This window comes from Cygnus atratus, chromosome 1 (genome assembly GCF_013377495.2).
Source record: "Cygnus atratus isolate AKBS03 ecotype Queensland, Australia chromosome 1, CAtr_DNAZoo_HiC_assembly, whole genome shotgun sequence".
In the NCBI taxonomy this organism is placed as follows: Eukaryota; Metazoa; Chordata; class Aves; order Anseriformes; family Anatidae; genus Cygnus; species Cygnus atratus.
In genome coordinates, this window is record NC_066362.1 from 38839328 (window position 1) to 38858876 (window position 19549).

Below are 19549 nucleotides of genomic sequence, written 5' to 3' on the forward strand. Positions count from 1 at the left end.
ATTTGATTTGATTTAAAGCTGGCTTGCTCAGCAAAGCCATTTTAACCTGTAAAGCATTCCAGTTACTATCAGGTTTTTCACCTTTCCAGACAACCCTAGAATCAGTATTCAGAAAAGCCTAAGGAAAGGAGAAAAGAGAGGAAAAAATATTTTCAGCCTGTCTGACAAGACTACATAAAAAGCTCATGATCAAAGGGTCTTAAATACACGTTACTGGTGTGACAAACAACATTTTTGTCCCTTTATTAGATTTATTTTTCTTCTGAAAACTGCAGTGGCCAGTGCATAGTTTGTGAAAGAAAGCTGGCAGGGTTGTATTCTTTGATTCCTAATTAACACCTTCAGTCTCAAAAGAGGACTAACAGAAATACCATAAAATGTTGCAGCTGCATTGTTATTCCGCTTGGTTGATTTGTTAAAAGTCGGCTGGGCATTGGCAGCTGCAATAAAGGAAAAGCTCAATGGATGTTTTGTATTGTGCCCACTGAAGTGAAAGAAGGCAACCATTTTATTTTCAAATGGGCAGCTGCATAGTGATGTTTAAATGGAGCTAAATGTGAGATTTACTGTTAATTTATAGTAATTGGTTATAAATAAAGTAGCAGTATAGCTTGGCTTTCATCTATTAAAGCCACAGAACCCAAATCGAAGGGAAATGAGTTATGAAGGGTAAAAAGTGAACAGTAAGATGCTAGAGCGATAGAAAATGCTGCTTGAAGGGGTTACTTCGAAGGAGCAGCAGTATTTGGTTGTGCAGTGTAGCAGCCACCTTGGCAGCAGCTAGCCGAGCCACTCTTTAGATTGTGCTTTGAGAAGCAAAGGTAGGCATCGCTTTGTCCCCCTATAGTGAAAACAAAAATTTTAATCTGGGATCAGAACCAAATGCAATTCTGCCGGCAGTGCATAGGTTTGTGTTTTGGGTGGCAGAATAAAGGAGGCGTTTAACTCTGGTCAGATAAATCTCGCTCACATTCAAAAAATGCAATTAGGGAAATATGTAAATCTAGATGTTTCATCAAATGCTAGCTGAGGGGTTACCAGTTCTTTCCTTGCACAATGACTGAACTAAAGAACTTCAGTGTCTGTGTAAGAACCATTGTCCCAGCCCCAGAGCCTGTTGGAAACAGAGTCCAGACTGGCCGTGGGAAATACCTACATATTTGACACAGGCCCCGTTTCTGAGAGAAAAGGGGGTGGAACAGAAAGTATGGAGATTTTACTGTTGCATTCTAATCAGCCATGATCTGCCTAATTTGCTTTGATCAGGAAGATAAACTAATTTTCCTATAGGCTGGATGAAAGTAATTAGCAATCCAATGCTTTCATGTTTTTGAAAGGGGTAAGGAAAAGAAGAGCAGAAATTGTAATGGTGGGAGCAAAGTACATCTTTTCGGCTCATCTGAAAGCATTGTTAGTTGAAAATAGGATGGTGCCATAAGAGAGAGGCCCTGATTAAGGTGGTTTTATGGGCCGGGGTGTCATTGTACACCACGATCTGTAATGCTATGCAGCTAGCAGCTAAAAGTTTCTGAAGATCAGTTTAACATGAGTTTTAGTATATTTAGATTCTCTCTTTAGATTCTCTCCACTCTTTTGTGGAAAGGGGATATCCCAGATAAACAGTACGTCTGCCGGTCACTGAGGATGCTGTTTGATTTCCCAAGGTATTTTGATACTTCTCCACAGTCGTGGTGGAATAACTTAATGGTTAACTACAGTCTGGATCTGCTGCTGCCATAAGACTTAAAGATGAGGGTTTCTAAGTGGACACTGTGAAAGCAAAAAAAGCCCTAGCCGTAGCCTAAGCCAAATTGCTGGATACCCTGCCTCCTGATTGTGTTACGGAGCAGCTGTGCAGCTCTGCAGGCCTGAGCTGTGGCTGTCAGCCTAACACATGCTGTGGTATAGTATACCTCAGCTAAGTTTTTTGGGAGCTGTTACTCCTCTTCTCCTTGGCTTCAACCATTCTGTTTAAGTATAAATCAAGATGCCCAGAAAGAGATTAAGTTTCAGTCTAAAACCATGAACATGCAGACAGTGTGAAGTGCCAGGACATGGTCCTGCAGTCTTTACCCAGGCAAACAGTTCAGGTAATCTTGCTGAAGTCCATGGGGCACAGAATCCCCCACTTTTAATACCCATCTTAAAAATGAAGAATGCTCTGGAAACACATAGTAACAAGTCGAAGTAGTCTTAAACTAAGAAGTTTTTAAAGAACACGTGTTCCTGTATTTTTTGATGTTTGCTGCCAGTCAACAGTCTGAGGTTCTGTCAGTAACGTGCCTGTTATCATAAACAGATCTCTAAATTGTCCATCACACATGGCTTGGAAGAAATTACTGAACTCCTTTGTTCAGCATTCAGCTATCTCACTCTCACAAACTTGTCTTACAAGGGCATAGAAGGTGTTTTGGGGAGGACATTGGGGTCTAGAACGCCCATTCCTTGCAGGGGGCAGACAAACCTAAAAGTATTAGGGCCTCACATTTGCACATACTTTTGTGCTGTGCAATAATAATGCAGAGGAGAATCACGTAACCTTAGGCTGTACTAAATGAAGGTTAAGGATTACGTCTTCCCTCAGGTTTCCCCATTTTGCTATGAATTGAGTAGTGGCAGGCAGCTACAGCCAGTCTGCTTAATAATTCTGTCCACCTACCTCTTCATATTGTGAAAGTTATATTTAAAAAGTCAGATAAGCATAAGGATTCTATTCATCATTTGTGTCTTGGTTGTATTGCAGCCCACAGCCATAATCAGGATTGTGGATCCGCTGTGTCAGGAACAGTTAAAACACAGAGGTAGGCTCTATAAAAGCTTTCGTAGGGAAAAAAAAAAAAGGCAGCTATTTGTGATGAATGGGAAAAACATTTTATGGTGTGGATAGAGAAACAGGGGCATATGTTCTATCTCAAGGACGCTCCTATTAAAAAAATAATATCCTTTAAAGACCGAGTTTGGAAAATTAATTTCCCCTGCCAGCAAGATGCATTGACTAGTATTTGCGGGGACAAAAAGTATGTTTCTGTATGATATCACTCTTAGACTGAAGTAGATAACAGATTTTTCGGTTGACTTTTTATCTCCTAAAATATGTTGGCATTGTGAACATCTGCAGTATTTGTATTCCAACCCATGTGATGTCAGCTGCAAAAGCTATGTTAGCATGGATGTGAGAACATGGTCACAAAAATAAAAATTGATGGAAGAGTTACAAAGAAAAGTAGAAGCATTCATTGAAGTACTGCTGAGAGTTACAGTTAGCCTGGGAACATTTATAGTTTATGCTTAAGGAGGCAGCACCACCTCATAGGTAAAGCACTGATCTGACGTTCAGGAGACGTGTATTTTCTTCCCAGGTTCACAATGGTGTTGCTTAGTGCCACAACAAAATTAGTTCATCTCCCTTTCTAGAATTTCCTCAACTTCTAAATAGTAGCTAACTCTTTCTTTAGGAGCTCTCTGAAAAGTACTGTGTAATTGAATATTATTGTACCAAAAAAAAGTGTAGGAAGGAAGACCCAGCAAGCATGTAATTACTTTTGGCCAGATAAGATGCTCATGCTCTCAAAATTCTTTCTCAACCCCACTCCCCCTCCATCCCTTGCCAGTACACATCATTCTTGGTTATCTGTGGGCAAAAGTTGCTCCCCTGACACTCCCAGGAGGAAAAGATAGCAATTGTGTCTGAGACCTTTCAATTACATCACATTTTCTGTAGGATGTGAGCTAGAGTGCAGATCCCTGCTTTATTCACAAACCTGGGGAAGGATGAGGTTGCTTTTGTCCCCCTTTCTGAGCTACACAATTTAGTTTCTTAAATCCGTAGGGTTTTTCAGAATCAAAATTGTGAGGAGATAAGAGGATTTGTGACTCCTACGGGAGGAAAACACTGACCCTAATTCTAGAAGTTGTCCTTCTTCCATAATGTTCTGTTCATTACAAGGCTAACTTTTTTTAAAAAATAACTTTCTTGTGGTAATCTGGAAAATCTAACTCTCATAATGGTGCAGAAAAAGTTTTACAAGGAATACTTCGCTCTCCTGCGATATCACGCATTTCCAGTCCCAAAAGATTCAACATTCATTTGAAGTAACATCTACACAGAATTTTTTAGAAAAATGTGTGAGCTCTGCCTGTGTTCCTAACCATCTGGAAAGCATCAGCAAAACGCCGTGTCTAACCTTACCTGAGTACTAGCCATACCAAAAGGATGCATTTTATCTAAAGACACCTAAGAATCTGCGTGGGAGACAAACCTGCTCCATCTCATTGAACCTAAGGGAATGCAACCGCAAGACAGAAACCTGCATGAAGCTAGGCTCCCTAAGCTCTACTCTCATGGAACATACCCTGAGTTACAGAGAAGAAAGATTTCAAAAGTCATGAAGTGTTGTTACAGACTAACTTCCATTCACTTTTGGTAGGGTTTTACTAATTTTTATTAAATCATCCTTTAAAAGTGTTTTTTATTTGTAGTAAGACCTGCCTGTTTATATTTTTATAAAACAAAGACCAACAATCAAATCACAAGTTTTAAAATATACTGACAAAAAAACAGATAAATTTTCACTTTCCTGCATAAAAGAAACTTTTTTTTTTTTAATTAAAAGGAAGGCTTGAGTAAACTACCAGGCATGACAGCGTGCTTCAGAGATCATAAATCTTGTTATATCAGTGCAGAGAAGGAATCACCTAATTCCTTTACACCACCACTACTCTGAATTCTATGTACACATTTTATCTTGTAATTCAGGTGTTCCTGAAGTTGACTGAGCTGGTATTCAGCTCCAGATTGACATGTGGATCTAAAATGCAGATGTCCGGAGTAAGCAAAGTGTCTCACTGTCCCAGTGGTGAGCGGAGAGCACTGGAGAGCATTGGAGAACACTGACCAAAGTCACTTACCTGAAGATGAGATCAATCTCTCTAGATTTAGCTGACTACGCTAAGAGCTCGGAAGCCTGTTTCACATGTGGACAGCTAACTTAGGGGTGTTAGGAGCTGAATGCCGGTCTCAGAGCTCAACACAATTGCCTAAGCATAGGTAGCTATTGCACTTGAATTGCCTTTGTGTATCCTGCCTGGGCTTCAGATGTCTCTTCAGAAGAGAGGGTCTTGTCATAGATGATAATGTGCCAGGCTCGTGTGGATGTCTCAGGTAACCAAGGATATTTCAGATGACTCTAGATGCCTATGCTTAGCCAACTAAATTGAGTTTCTGTTCTTTAATGCAGCAGGAGGCAGGAGCTTCATTTAGATGTTCTCACATACCTTTCTCATGCCATTTAAGGTACTATAGGCTATCTCACATGTCCCCCTGGGATAAATATGAGATGGCCTTTACAGGAGGCACCCCCTACTGTGGGGAGAGTTGCTTGGAAGACAGGCGGGATACCCTAATGCATCTCAAGATGTGACCCAGAGATAAAAAATCGGGCCTAGTTTACATTTAATCAGTGGCATGGTTCCTCTGATTAAAGTACAAAGTCTTTTCAGTTGATAGCAAAAAATGGAGAGGCACATGTCCACGAAAGTTGATTGTAAGGTAGACAAAAGAAGCAGGTGCGAGGTGTGGCCTTCATGCATAGTTGATGTAATTTTACACATATAAATACTTGACTAAGATTTTCCCTTTCGACAGTTCCTGTAGGAACGGGTTATCTGTGTGTATCCTTGTGAGGGATGTCCAATGAATTTCACTGATCCCCAGTTTGGGTGTTCTTGTCATTCATAGTAAATCATCCACTGTGGTGAAAAGGTCTATCTGTTCAAACACTGAGATCTATCTGGATCAGGGAAAAATTGACAGGGATCTGTTTTCCCTTTTGCCTAGCATTGCATCACTGGCACCTCTTCAAATTTTGCCTGGACTCTCCAGTGCACGATCTCATTCTGTTTTTCTTCTTTTCTATGATGCAAAAACATTTTGACCTGGCTATTTTAATAATAATAATAGTAATGATGATAACAATGCTTTGTACCCTTCAAAATGGTATTACTTATTGGATGCAAAATGCAAAATGTCAGACAGGAGGTAACATAGACCTTAACAGGACATAAGAACAGCTTAAATAAAAGTGCGTGTGTATGTGTGTGTGAGAGGAGCATAGAATGTGAGAGCTTAAAGTCTGTTTGGTTTGTCTGGAGAAAGCTAAATCAATATGGTATTACTATAAAATATGAACATGAGGCAGTGTGTAACATAAATTATTAAACCTCATAAATGTATGATTTTTATAAAATACTATGAAGTAAAAATGTTGAACTATGATTATTATGAAGTTCTTATCTTTACTTTTAATATAAAACAAACAAAAAGTCTCCTGACATCTGATTAAGGGAAATTTTATACTGTTTCATTAGATGAAGCAATCAGGTTGTGCTTTAATCAGTTTCATTGTTGAATTGGAAGAAACATACCGTCCACTCTTAAAATAGTAATGTAATTGTGAAGTTGTCAGTCTGGGGTTCCTATTTGAACTGATTACACTTGATAAAAATAACAAGCCATGACAAATAGAGGGGCTAGGTTTCAGTAATTCACTAAAGAATGTCTCTACCAAGTCTTTGTGGCAAAATGTCTTGTTTGCAGGACAAATGCAGAGTTGAAATAACAACCCATGAATACCACTGGTGAAATGGCTATGTACACAAGGTGAATGCTAAAGTTTTCCCTTCTGAATGGACCTTTTAATCCAGGCATTATCTAGGCTCTGAAAAAGTCTTCAGTGGCCTTACGTACAGATTAATGGGAAAAGCTGAGACTCGGAGTTGGGCTATTTGCAGAAACAGTTTTCAAGATTTACTGATGGTTGACAAATGCCATTTAAGCTTTCAAAGCCATCAATATGCTATTGAAAGGGATTTAGAGGGAAATCCTCCCACTATAGAAGACGAGGACTTTGAAGGATCTCGGTGGAAGCCCTTGGTCTCCCCACCCCTTCAAACCTTTCACTGGCTTCCTTCAGCATATAGAGCCCTGAAACGCGTGGCTATGGGAAAGGGGGGGGAGGTCCCTTTCAAGGGCGTTTGTATATAACCGAATGTGCCAATCTGCTTTTGTTCAGCCATGAGAACTGAATAGAAGTGTTTCCAGAAAAAGTCTCTTGTGCTCATGGTCAGCTTTTCAATAGGCTTTCTGCTAATAGATTTTTAATATGTGAGCTGGAAATCGCGAAATACAAGTTTGAAAATTTTATTGAATTGAAAAATTGCCCAGAAAAGACTCTCTGCCCTATAGCATTTGCTAATGATGCGACCATTTCCTTCTTTAGCACTGGCTTTTAAATAAAAGTAACCTCATGCATTATACATGTGACAAGACAAATCACCTGAGCGTTCAGTTTAATTATTTAAAATAATGTCCTGTCTTTTTTTTTCCACAGACATTTTAAAACCTGTTTCTCTGTCCTTTCTTTTCACTGGTTATTTAAAAGCTCATTTTCAAACCACATGCCTTTATTAAAGATGTCCATTATGGGATTACGTTAGAAAAAAAGAGACCTTAGACTATCGTGTTTTTGTTAAAGTGGTTTTAACTTAGGATCAGAATGGCTTGAAGTCCTCATTTTTTTCACGTGCTGTGCTGGATCTGTAGGAATCAAGGTGAAAATTGTGAAGATCTTGGTAAAGCTTCACAAGTAAAAAACTGGCAGAACCCACCAGAGCCCGCGGTCCTTTTAATTGCAGCAATATTAATGTGTGTGGAGCCATGCAGTGCCATCTTCTTCAACCTGCTGCAAGTACGTGAAAGTGCTGTGATCCAAATCGTTCCAAAATACTGGTTCATCTTCACCCAGAAAGACCTATAGCAATATAGATGATTGTGAGTAGACCTTCTGTTTTCCTGATGGAGCCGACGGGAAAGCTGAACCTTATGTGAGGCAAAAATTGAGTGAAGGCTTGTGAGGAGGAGGAAGGGAAAAACAAGCAGAATGAGCAAATTGCTTTGGAAAGAGAACACCAGGAATTAAAACACATGTACCCAAACAACTGAGGCAGCCATTACAACAAAAACAGAACATTACAACAAAACAGAAAAGAAATAAAGGCTTTAACAGTGAAGAATATGCAAGTAAAATAAACTGAGATAAACCACATCCTTATGTTTTTGAACCTCCTCACTTGAAAAAAAAAAAAAGTATAATCATGATTCTGTGTATAGCAAATATGCCACCTTCCTCTCCTTAGTGACCCAAACCAACAGCCATTCTGTCTTTAACTCAACAGATTTCAGAAACAATAAAATAAGAGCTGGGAAAAAATAGGTAGAAATCCTCCTGGTGAAGCCAGCGGTAGGTATTACATTCACTGCTCCAGGCAAAGTGATTTGTTGTTGCATGATTTCATGACTGTGAAATACTGCCTATTGGGTAGAAGCTGGCATTAGGCACCGTGGGCCTGGGACATGTCCTGCTCCCGTGGGAGTCACTGGGAGTTTTGCTGCCAACCTCAGTGGAGCCAGGTGTTCACCCTCAGGCGCTGCTCCAGTGCTGACATTGACTTGCTGTGTTAAAAGTTGTAAGACATGTAAATAATAGGACGACCGATTCTTTCCAGCATTTTTATGGCATTTGGAAAAGCTAAAGAAAAGAATCTTGGAAAGTTAATTTCATGTGCAAAAAAAAAAAAAAGCAGAAGAGACAGGTGCAGTGAAGGGAACACACATTGCATGTATGCACACAGGTGCAATAGGGTTGGCTCTATTGCCAACTGTTGCTAGTAAACCGTTGCTAGTTTACATTTGTTAAAGTTTTGAGTTGGCTACTGGTGTTTTACAGTATTGCTCTGTTTTTATCTCCAAGAAGACCCAGAACTGGTATTTCAAACCTGAAACTAAGACATAGCAGCAGATGTGCCTGAACAGTACCAATTGATGACTTGCCCTGAAGAGATTTTCAGTTGATCATTGTAACAATGACAAGATGTGGTGGGTCACTGGCCTCAAAATGAGGTGGCGAAACAGCAGATTATGTAAACACTGCAAATAAAAGGAAGGAAGCTGTGATCATTTAGTCTAGATTGGAGTTTGCTAGTTCTAGTCATACCAAGTGTTAGCCCAGCTGATCTCAGTGGAAATAGTCCTGATGTGTTTTGCCTGCATGTGTTAATTCTACAGCTCTGATTCCAGGAATTTATTGGAAACGGAAATAAATTGTCCAAAGAGAAGGCACTTTCATACAAGAAGGAGTACAGCCGTTTTCCCTGAAGATTGTGCTGGTATAGCCACGTGAAAAACACATGCCAGCCCTATCCAACACATGTGAGGTCTCTACTGGAGATTTCTCCTTGGCATTGTACGTTAGTGCGTGCTCAGCCCTGCTCCTTGCCCTGAGTTCCTTACAGCTAGCCCAGGTATTTCAGTGCTCTGCTGATTTGAAGGGCAGCTGTTCGGTTACAAGCAAACAAAATGTGAGTGGAGCAGGTACACATAATGTCAGTATAGGAGTAAGGATTTGATGTCTCTGTAAATTCAGACTATTTTATACTAGCCCAAGTGGAAGTATCCCATGATGAGTGAATTTTGAACACCTCAGGCAAAGAAAATGTGACTTGCTGGAGAAATGCACTGTTTTTAAGTGCATTATCTTTGTAAGAATCAAGCTATAAATAGTTGCTGGCACTTACTATTGCAGAAGTTTTGGTATTCAGTCTGTCAGAGAAAAATCTGACAGCTCTGTCATTCCACTGAGCTCCACAGGAGGTGTTGTAAGAGGCTGTCAGCCAGCCAGAAGCTGGCAGATGCGGAGGTCCTATTGTATTTCAGCAAACTAGGTTTGTTAGACATAAAGGGCAAATGTGTGTGTAAAAAAAAATCCACAACTTTGTATATCTGAAGAAGAATGAGAATATTTGCATCCTAGGTATAAGATCACCCTGAACTGCTCTAAACAAACACGGCCAAATGAAAACAAAAACAAGAACAAAAAAAATAGTTCTGCTTCACTTTCCTTATTTGTTTCTCCTCTACACTTTTGCTTGTGGTGGCATAAACAGCGATGCAATCAACCAGCTCAGGAAAGTGATTTGGATTAAATCCAGTTTTTATTTTCCTGCTGGAATTGTTTTAATCCAGATCAGTTGCCAACCTTGGTCCAACAGCATCCTTAAAAGGAATGGATGGTGCTGGGGTGGGAGGGATCAGGAGCAATTCGTTCGGTGGCAAAGTTGGCTGAAACCATGTGTGCTGCATTGCATTGTCTGTGCAATAAAGATAAGATTCTGTAAAAAATTATTTCAACTATGCAACAACACAAATACAGTGAAATAATTCAGAGTAGAGCTCTAGTAGTTGTTATACAGCACAGCATCATTTTCTCTGGTGAAACTCAGATTACTCTTCAACAAGACAAGGTACAGGTAAAGTAGAATAAAAGCAGAAGTGACAGTGCTGTGTTAAAACAAACCCAATCATGTACCACCAGTGCATAAGAAAATGGGAACCATACAGAATAGGAATAGTGAAGAAGCTAACCAGAGTTTTACTGAAAACTCTGAGATGAGAAGCTAGCTATGACCAAAGAGGTGGACTCTTGGCTTTGCTAAGTGAAGTTTTTGCCATTTCTTTTACCAAGCCAGAATTTCACCCAATCTAGTGCATGTCTACACATTGCAATGAACCAGTTTAGAAATACCAGCTTTATATCTAAGACAGCTGCCACCTTATATCACACAAAGTAACACTGTGCAGAGACCCTGCATTGTGAAATTAGTACAGTCGTAGCAGCATGCTGCTCTAGCAGGGATGATTAGCCATTCTGAGAGCACCTAGCGTGGTAACGTAGCTCCCAGGTCTGGACCTAGCTCACTCATCTGCACCCAGGGGCTCTCCGCACTGTGCAACGTAGCATTTGTATTTCCTGCTCTAAATGCAGGTGCACAGATTGCCGGATGCACAGACTTACATCATCACAGTCGGAATGGGCTTGCAGTAGATGCTGTCAAAGCTGTTTACTTTTGAAGTCTTCAAATCTGTGCTATGGAATTGAGCTGAGGCAAATTATGGCCAGCAGAAGTTATTTACAGTGTATGGTGTTATGAATTAAATCAGGCTAATTGTGATTCATTTCCACCCTCAGCAGCCTCACCGAAGTAATATTGGATATTTTGGCAAAAATGAGTATTAAAACTGATTTGTGTATTATATAGTCTATGCCGTGCATACCCTCCATTTGGGTAGTGAGTCCAGTTGGCTGTGTGGCCCGCAATAATCTAGGAGAGTTTTCCTTGATGGCTTTGGACCTATATTTTGAGTCTTTGTCTGTGCTTTATAGAACAGCTTCATTGTATTGAGTGATGAAATTATAAACCTAGAAGTAAAAGGAGACTGGGCCTACATTTTCTAAAATGGATGAATGTGCCACTTCATCAAAAAAATAAAAGGTTTTCCTAAATATTTGTCATTTTTATATCAAATCGTAGTAAAAATAAAGAAAACCTGGAGTTGCAGGAAATATTCTGAAACTTGGAGACATCGAGATTTTTTTTCCTAAACTTTGTCACTTCTAACACATAACTTTTCTGAAGTTAACCTCACTGTCCTACATCCAAAGTGAGATAAACAGTACCTGATAAACAAACAGGTAATGATAAAGAACAGAACAAACATTCTAGTAGTCTTCTTCATAAATTGCAATAAAAGCTGATAGGTTTTCCTGTTGTGTGTTGTCTTCAGTATTTGAACAAGATAAATAGTGTCTGCAGTTCTCATATAATCTATTTGAATTAGCACAGCAGACACAAGTAATAACTCATAAAGCAAAAACATGCTAAGGCAATCTGTGGGCATGGGAGAAGGAGGAATTCCATTCAGGCCTCTTTTAATTGCTCCTGCTAGCTCCCGTGTTATAAAATATTCCTTTAGATATTTAAGCTGTAAATTATGTGAGTTAAGTACAGTAAATGATTGACACGTTGGAATGTTCTTGTAACTTATCCTGGTAATTATTACTTACCCAACTGAGTCTTCAATGCCAAGTGAACAGCCATGAATCAGCTTCGAAAGTAAATGGATAATTCCATCCAGGGAGCACTGTGAATTTGATATACAAGAGAAGCAGAGCACAGGAATCTTTGTACCTAAAATAAAATGTCAGGTACTTGTCAGATTAATTCAGCACTGTGTGTGTTTCATCTGATCTTTGATCTTTACTTTCTTTTTGACCCTAATTGTTTGCTCTGCCCTGCTCCCTCTGCTGGAGTCTTGGATAAACTGAATGGCAAAATTGTTTCCTGAAAAGATTAATCATGCACGTACTGTTTGCTTTACAAATGTTCTGCAGTCTAGATCTAAGCAAGCCTTTGATGGCTGTTTATATGACAAAATTGCCTACCATGTTCAGGAATAATGCGTGCTGTTTAAAATGACTGTGATACAGAGCTACTTCCATAATAAACCAGATTTTGCTGTCCGAGACATTCGAGCAACCCAGTGACAGGTATGAGGAAGTTCAAATTTTGACCACAGCATTTTGTTAGATTGTGATGAATCCAGCCATGGCCTAGCGGCGTGGTTTGCCTGGATCCATTATTTAGTGCTCACCCAACGGGTTCCATGCCAATAGGCAACAGCAGAGAAGTGTAGATGGAGCCCTCCTGACCTGGCTGGATAACTTAAGTTTGAGGCAGCAGATCCTTCCAGTAGATAGCTATTTACAGTTGCAGAGCTTATATCTTCTGTAAGCCAAATGCAGTGCTGCAAGTCTCACCACTGGTGTGTGGAAGGAAGGGAAGGGAAGTACAGGGGGGGAGTAGGGCTACTAGCGCCAAGCTAGCATAAAGCTCTTGGAGAGGGGCTGACACACATACAGGGTCTCTTCTTATGTGACCACACAACCTCATTTGCTTTTTCCAGGGTGTGTTTTAATACAAAAGTGTTGGGTCTCTGGAAAGAGCAAACTTCAAAGTGAAGTAACAAAAATTTTCTGTAAAAACTGAGTAACAAGCAACCTTGTTTTAGCTTTGCATCATCTCCATATTAATGTATAGAATGGGATCAGTTGCTGGTAAGTTGCAATTATGAGTCATACTTCGTGGGATAATGACATTTTAAATATTTAACTTTAGCATTGGTCATGATTAATGTGCATACAAAATACGCACATTATTGTCATTTGTTGTCGACTGTGAATACATTGATGGGGCGGTTGCCTGCTACATGGGATGCCTGTAATAGCTCTCCCTCTTTACTGCTTCTTCCTGCATATCTACCACTTCTTTTTCCGGAAGATTTTTCCAAATAAAAAGATTTACTGCTTGAAATGCGAATCACTTAGTGCAAATTCACATCTTAATCATAGTTTTACCATGGAGTCCTTCAAAGAACCACAGATGCAGCTTGCAGCTAGCTGTGAGAAGTGCTGTGAGTTAATTGTCAGGAAGTGCTTCCAATGCTTCTTGCTCTGCCCTGTGCTTCTCTGCATGGCTGTATTAAACATGGAAGCATGTGCCTACCAATTTGTATATCGCTTTTGAAAGATAATATAATCGAGGACTGTTGGAATGAAAATATGCTCCTAGTTGGGTGTAGCTGTTTTGTGAAGCTGTTGACAGCTTATGCGCCACCGTTGGGAAGACAGCAGTGTGAATGCTGCAGGACAGACTGTGATCTAATGGAAAGGGCACTGGACAAGCCATCAGTGTTCCTGCATGGCATATATATAACCTGCTGATGGACTGTGAGCATGTCTCTTCACCATTAGGTGTCTTGGTTTCCCTTCTGTAAAACAATGGTAATTATTCTTGTATTTATTTATGGAGACCCTTGAATGAAGATGTGCTACAGGAATTTATTTGTAAGAAATAGGAACGACTACTACAGTGTTGGCAAATAGATTTATCTCCTTTAAGTCGCTGTAGCAGATGAAGTTATTTTTAATATCCATAGTGAAGCAATTGCGGTAGTAGACGGCAGGCGCTTAATAGCTAGCACATTCCTCCATCAACCAGGGGAGCTAGTCAAGTGTCCTGCCAACAGTAAGAGTGAGAGTGCTGTGTTAGAAAGATAGCAAGGGAACAGCAGTAGCAATTCTCACCCCTTTTCATTATATTGTATTACTACATGTAAGATAATGTCCAGTTTTGTTGTAAATGGATTAAGGAAATGGCCTTAGTGTAGGAGCTGTTCCCAGCTTGTAAGAACATCGTGCATTCAGTCTGTTGCCAGTGTTTTAATGTTAGTGCTTTGTCTTTCAAAGGCTGCCATAAAAATAATTATTAATACATCTTGTTGGGACAAGGCAGGCCTAGAGAAAGCATAACTAACGATCCTAATAGTGAGGCACGATCATTTTCTAAAAATTAGGTTCCAACTGTTAATTAATACTGGATTATTGTATTAGCTCTGTGATGGTAGAAACGTTTGTAATATTTAGTATAATAGAAGTATAACCTAGTAATAGATGAACTGTAGAAGCCTTGTATATATGCCAAGACAGATTTTGTTCTCCTTTAAAGGACATAAGAACAATGTGGAAAACAGATTCCAAGATGAATAGTCACTGAAACATCTCTTGTAATAACAGCTAATAACAGGTTAGTAACTTGGCCTCCAGACTCGTCCATTATATGTTAAGAACTCGTTCATTTAACTTATTTTACTGGCTTTTGGGAACTTATGGTGAACTACTTACCTTTAAGATGGTAACTGGATATTTTTTTCAGCATGTGTATGCATGGATAACAAAAGTGGAAGTGGGAGAGGAAGACCTATTGTATTTACCTTTCTGGATTCTGTTTTGCAAATGCTCAGAATTTTTCTGTATAGTCACCAAGAAAAAAAAATGAATAGTTGTATGGTGCAGTTTGCAATGTTCTCCTTCCTTCAAAAGATAATTTGCCATAGAAGTACTTTACAATTTCATCACAGGTAGGATTCCTTTCTCAAGTCATCAGAGACACAGCTTGGTGATTGATTGGCACAGAGTATAATTAAGATACCATTATAGTGAGCCATGTTGCCAAAGCAGTCATTGAAGCGAATCTTTTTATCTTCTGACAAGATAAAAGTATCATTTGCTGGTATGTTGATTTTATGGTCAGCAGTTGGAAATAGGCTGCAGGAGTGCTGCTTGGAGAAGAGATGATGTGTTCATTTGACTGTTCAAAATAACCTATCACCTTTCCAGCACAGTTCTTAAGCTCGTGGGGAGGTTAATTTTCATAGGTGAGGATCTGATGTTATTGCTGTTTACAGTAGGGGCATTTTAGAACTCAGAATGTACTCTTAATGATGCAGGTCCTACTGACGTAAGTGGGACTTGCGGGTGCTTTAGCGGTGGAATATAGGAAAAGTTGTGTTACATCAACTTATTAAAGATTTTTCAGTATTCTAATAATTGTAAGCTTTTCATCACTGTAGCCTGTAAGACTCCACCGAGTTGGACAAGAAACAATTGCAGTTTCAGCGGTTTTGATTTTGCTGAGTACACATGCACACGCACACAAGGAAAACTGGAGAATGGGTCTGATATAAAAACCAAGTAGTTCCTCTGGGGATAGTTGAAGACCTTGATTTTAATATTTTTTCAACATTACGCTACAAATCCTGATGTGCAAGCCACCTTTCATCCCCTTCTCTTTTTTAGTGCAAGCAAATGACTGATTTTGACAGGCTAGCACTGAAAGGAGAAATCAGAAGACCTGTTTGATGCACTTTTTGGAAATACACCATTGCAGGTGCAGGACGTAAGACATATCAATCACAATTGTTACAGTTTTTCGTAGTAATAATATGTAAGCCTACAGTTTACCAGCTTGCTCTTTCTGGCTGTTAGCTGTGCTTGATCTAGTTAATGGACATAAATCTCATCCTAGCTATGTCTTCTTGGCAATATGGTAAAAAGGCTGCCAAGTTTGCTGAGAGCCTCCTTTATTTGTCTCTGGAGAACTATGAAGAATTTCTGCTCAGCAGCCCAAACTTTGCAGCATTGCTCACATGAGATCCACTGACTGACTGCATTGCATCAACTCTTTTTGTTTGTCTTGCTTCTCTGTACATCACTCCAGAAGTAGCTCTGGGTCATGAGACTTCTCTCCTAAGTCCCTCAGTTCCTTCCGTGAACAAAAATTGGATGAAATGCATCCATGGTGATTCTGACCCACAAGAGTACTCTGAAACTAAGAACTATAAGTGCAGACGAACTGCTTTGCCAGTGCAAGCAATGTAAGGTTTTTAGGAAGAAAGAGTTATCTAATCAGCCAACTGGTACAGCTGGGAAAAGGAGAGCTTTTTGATTTTTGTGTCTGAAAGTTTCTCAGTTTTTCCAGATGTATCTGTTAGCCTAATTAAAAGATATTACTTCTCCCTACAGCAGTCTTCCTTAGATTCTTAAACCACAGCAACACATTGCCAACACAGACTACAATAGTCAGTATATTAGTTACCACTGTGTTAAAAACTAGCTTGGAAAGATGTTACTGAACAAATCGAGAAATAAGTTCTGTTTATGAGAAAGTTGTTAAAAATAAAAACAGTATGTATAGGTAACATATAGTTATCCTGTTCCACAAGAATATCTTTGTATTTTATGTTTCAAGAAAATAATAATATGGAAAAAAAAAAAGGAGCCTATTTAGCAAAATGGGATTATTTAACTAGTAGGTTTTAAAAGAGCTAGCAACTACTGCAGTGTAGACTGGGAAAAAGAAAAGGTTGTCCTCCATCATATGATGAAGAACACATACTTCACCATGTAAGTGGAATCTGAAAAGGAGACTAGGACACTGGAATTCACTGTTGGTAAATCCACCTCTGAGTTCTAAAGATGTTTTTAAGAAAAACATTTAATGTTGATTTTCTCATTGTGCATCAAAGCATGTAATCAAAGTGGCCTTCTCTTCTTCTGATCATCTTAAGATAATAGAGAGAGCCTGGTCTGTAGATCGCTCATGACAGGTATCATCGGATATGGGTCAGGAGCTGGGAGACATGGAGTTCCATGGATAACAAACAAGTCCTGTCTACTACTACTGGAAATTAATATAGTATAAAAATAGGCTTCAGTTTCTCCTGGTCAGCCAGAGCACTGATTAATGCTGTTTTTATAGAGTGCCCTAAATACGTGTCTATCTGAAGAAGAAGCACTCCCACCTTCAACCAACTATGGCTTTTTAAGCCTAAAATGTGATTTAATGTGTTTACAAAAACCCATTAAGATATATGTTGAAAATTTCACAATCAAAATGATGTTAAACTATCATTTTTATCTTCATATTCAGTAGTATATGATTCACTACCTGGGTGAGTTTTTCTCTTGCCAAGTAAATCCATGTATTTGTTCCTTTGCCAGAATAAATCCTTTGAGCCTTTATCAAAGTGAAAGGGTAATAACCTGCTAAGCTGTATGAAAGAATTAGGTGATAAAGTATTACAGTAAAGAATGAATTTAATAAGTTCACAGTTCTGAAATTATACCTCGATTTTGAAGTGGATGCAAAGATCTTACCCAATAGTGATTTGATAATTGTCGTAAAGTATTAACACATTTCCTTTATTTCAAAATCTCTACGTGAAGTATGTTTTTAAATTGCACGTTTTAAAATCCAGCAAAAGATCAAACATCAAAATTAACAATGCTGACTAAAAACATATATTCTGTAATGTGAAACAGACTGTGAGTAATAAGAACTGGATGGAATAGGAATAGGACCCCTACCCACCAAAGTATAGATAACTTCTTTACCTTGTGAGCTCTCAACAGCTGGAAAAAATAAAGTTATCCAACTCCTACCCAAAGTAGCTAGAATCTATAAGTGCTGCTACAAATACATATATTTGAATAGATTGTTTTAAATGATCACATAACATTTGCATAAAACGTGAAGTTCTCTAATATTTTTAACAGCGTCTACAATAATTTTGACATAGTTGTGTAAGTTGTATCTTCCAGGTAGAATTTTGTTATGCAGCCTGTTTACAGTTTTTATTCTTAATGCAAGTCAATTGTAATGATAGTATGGGGCTTGGGGAAGACAATGGAAAACAATGAAGGAACACCTTAGGAATAAAAAGGTATTATATGAAATTTAGTCTAAGACATAGCCTGAATGAGCTCTGACAGAGCTGCTATGGCTGGTTGTTTCCTGTGCCAGGAACTACTGTGGAACCCCACCAGGAAGTGTGCTACGGAGCAGGATCACATTACACCCTTGTTTTATGGTTCATTTCACTTATTTAATGCAATTTGAGAACCTGCAAAAAAAGAGCACTCTAGAAAGGGGATGTTTATTATTTGAAAATATGTCCTTTCTTTAGCTCAAGTGAGTTGGGTTTTGGGGACACCTAAGGTACCTAAAGTAACACAAGGAAAACCAATAGAACCAGTAGGTTGTACAGCAAAAGCAAAATTTTTCCGTATTCATTAAATGTAAAGAATTATGCATGTAGTTTGTATCTGTACACTTTTGCTTGTCTACTTTAGTATACCAACAGTGTGCTACAATGCTATAACAACAACGAAAACCATAGTAGTTTTCCTTTACTGCTCCAAATAAATTTTAGTACAGTACAGCGGTTTATTAAAATTATGTAGGCTAACAGGGCTGTTTAATATTCCAGCTTGATTTATAGAGCATGATAAAACATTCCAAAGTCTTTGGAAACAAGAAACATGCTATAGCCTGTGTTGGTTTGACAAAGCTATTTTCATAGGAAAATAGAATGTTTAAAGTGCTAACTAGATAATGATTCATCAGTCCTGGCAGAGGAACTAATTTTTGTTAACGTAGTACTTAAAAATGTGTGGAATGAACAGCTGGATACCACAGTTGTGGCATGCCATACTAAGTCTCTGTCTGTTTTCCCCTACAGTGATCTCAGTATGAACAACATTACTAAGCTGCCCTCAAACCCCGTGCACAATCTCCGCTTCCTGGAAGAGCTGTAAGTATCATTGTATCCTTGATGGGCATAGTCAGCACTAGACACATTCCTGTGTTTGTCTCTCATACTTACTGTGGGAACCAGATAAAACGGTGCAGGAAAGCTGTCAGCCTGACACTTTTGGCACATGCGGAAACACTTAGTTGAAAAAAACGATTGCTTGTGATTCTGGAAATTAACTTATAAAAGAGTTACTGAGAGGCTACAACTTCTCTAGGCAGGACAGAGCCAAACAAATTAAAATTTTTAAACAAGGACTGCTTAAAAGAGCTGGATTGCTTTTTGGAAATAGCTAAGCAGCAGGATATTAAAAGTTTGAATACTGGCTCATGTTTATTAAAATCGCAAGTAAAGCAATAATCAAAACCAAAACCTGCTGCCTCATTCTGCCTGTGTCAAGGACAATTGAGTCCACATTTCATAGTATCAATGCTTCTTGTCCTAATCGCTTTTAATTACTGTTTCCTTACTCTTAAATTTAGCATCCCTGAAGGCTGACTGTAAAATGCAGAATCCTTCAGAAAGCTTAGTTACGCTATCTACTACATTCACTGAGGGGAAAAACTGCTGCAAAAACTAGCTGATCAAGCACAACATCAAAAGAGGAATGCTGTTTTGAAGTGATGGTGACTAACCAAAAGTGAAAAGTATTGTGCTTTCATGAGA

The 19549-nt window shown here is 38.9% G+C and overlaps 1 protein-coding gene across 3 annotated transcripts in view; it reads left to right on the forward strand.

Moving 5' to 3' along the window:
• The window catches only part of LGR5 (leucine rich repeat containing G protein-coupled receptor 5), a 101525-nt gene that overhangs the window by 17957 nt on the left and 64019 nt on the right, over nucleotides 1–19549 (forward strand). For 2 of the 3 annotated variants that reach the window (XR_004778197.2, XM_035543944.2), the window contains exon 2: nucleotides 18812–18883. Coding sequence is in view for 2 of the 3 variants with exons in the window: in XM_035543944.2 (XP_035399837.1) it covers nucleotides 18812–18883 (72 nt within the window). In the remaining variant the exon portion in view is untranslated. Of the gene's footprint in view, nucleotides 1–14478; nucleotides 14536–18811; nucleotides 18884–19549 lie in introns of those variants that run through there. The other variant, XM_035543946.2, reaches the window with a different exon arrangement.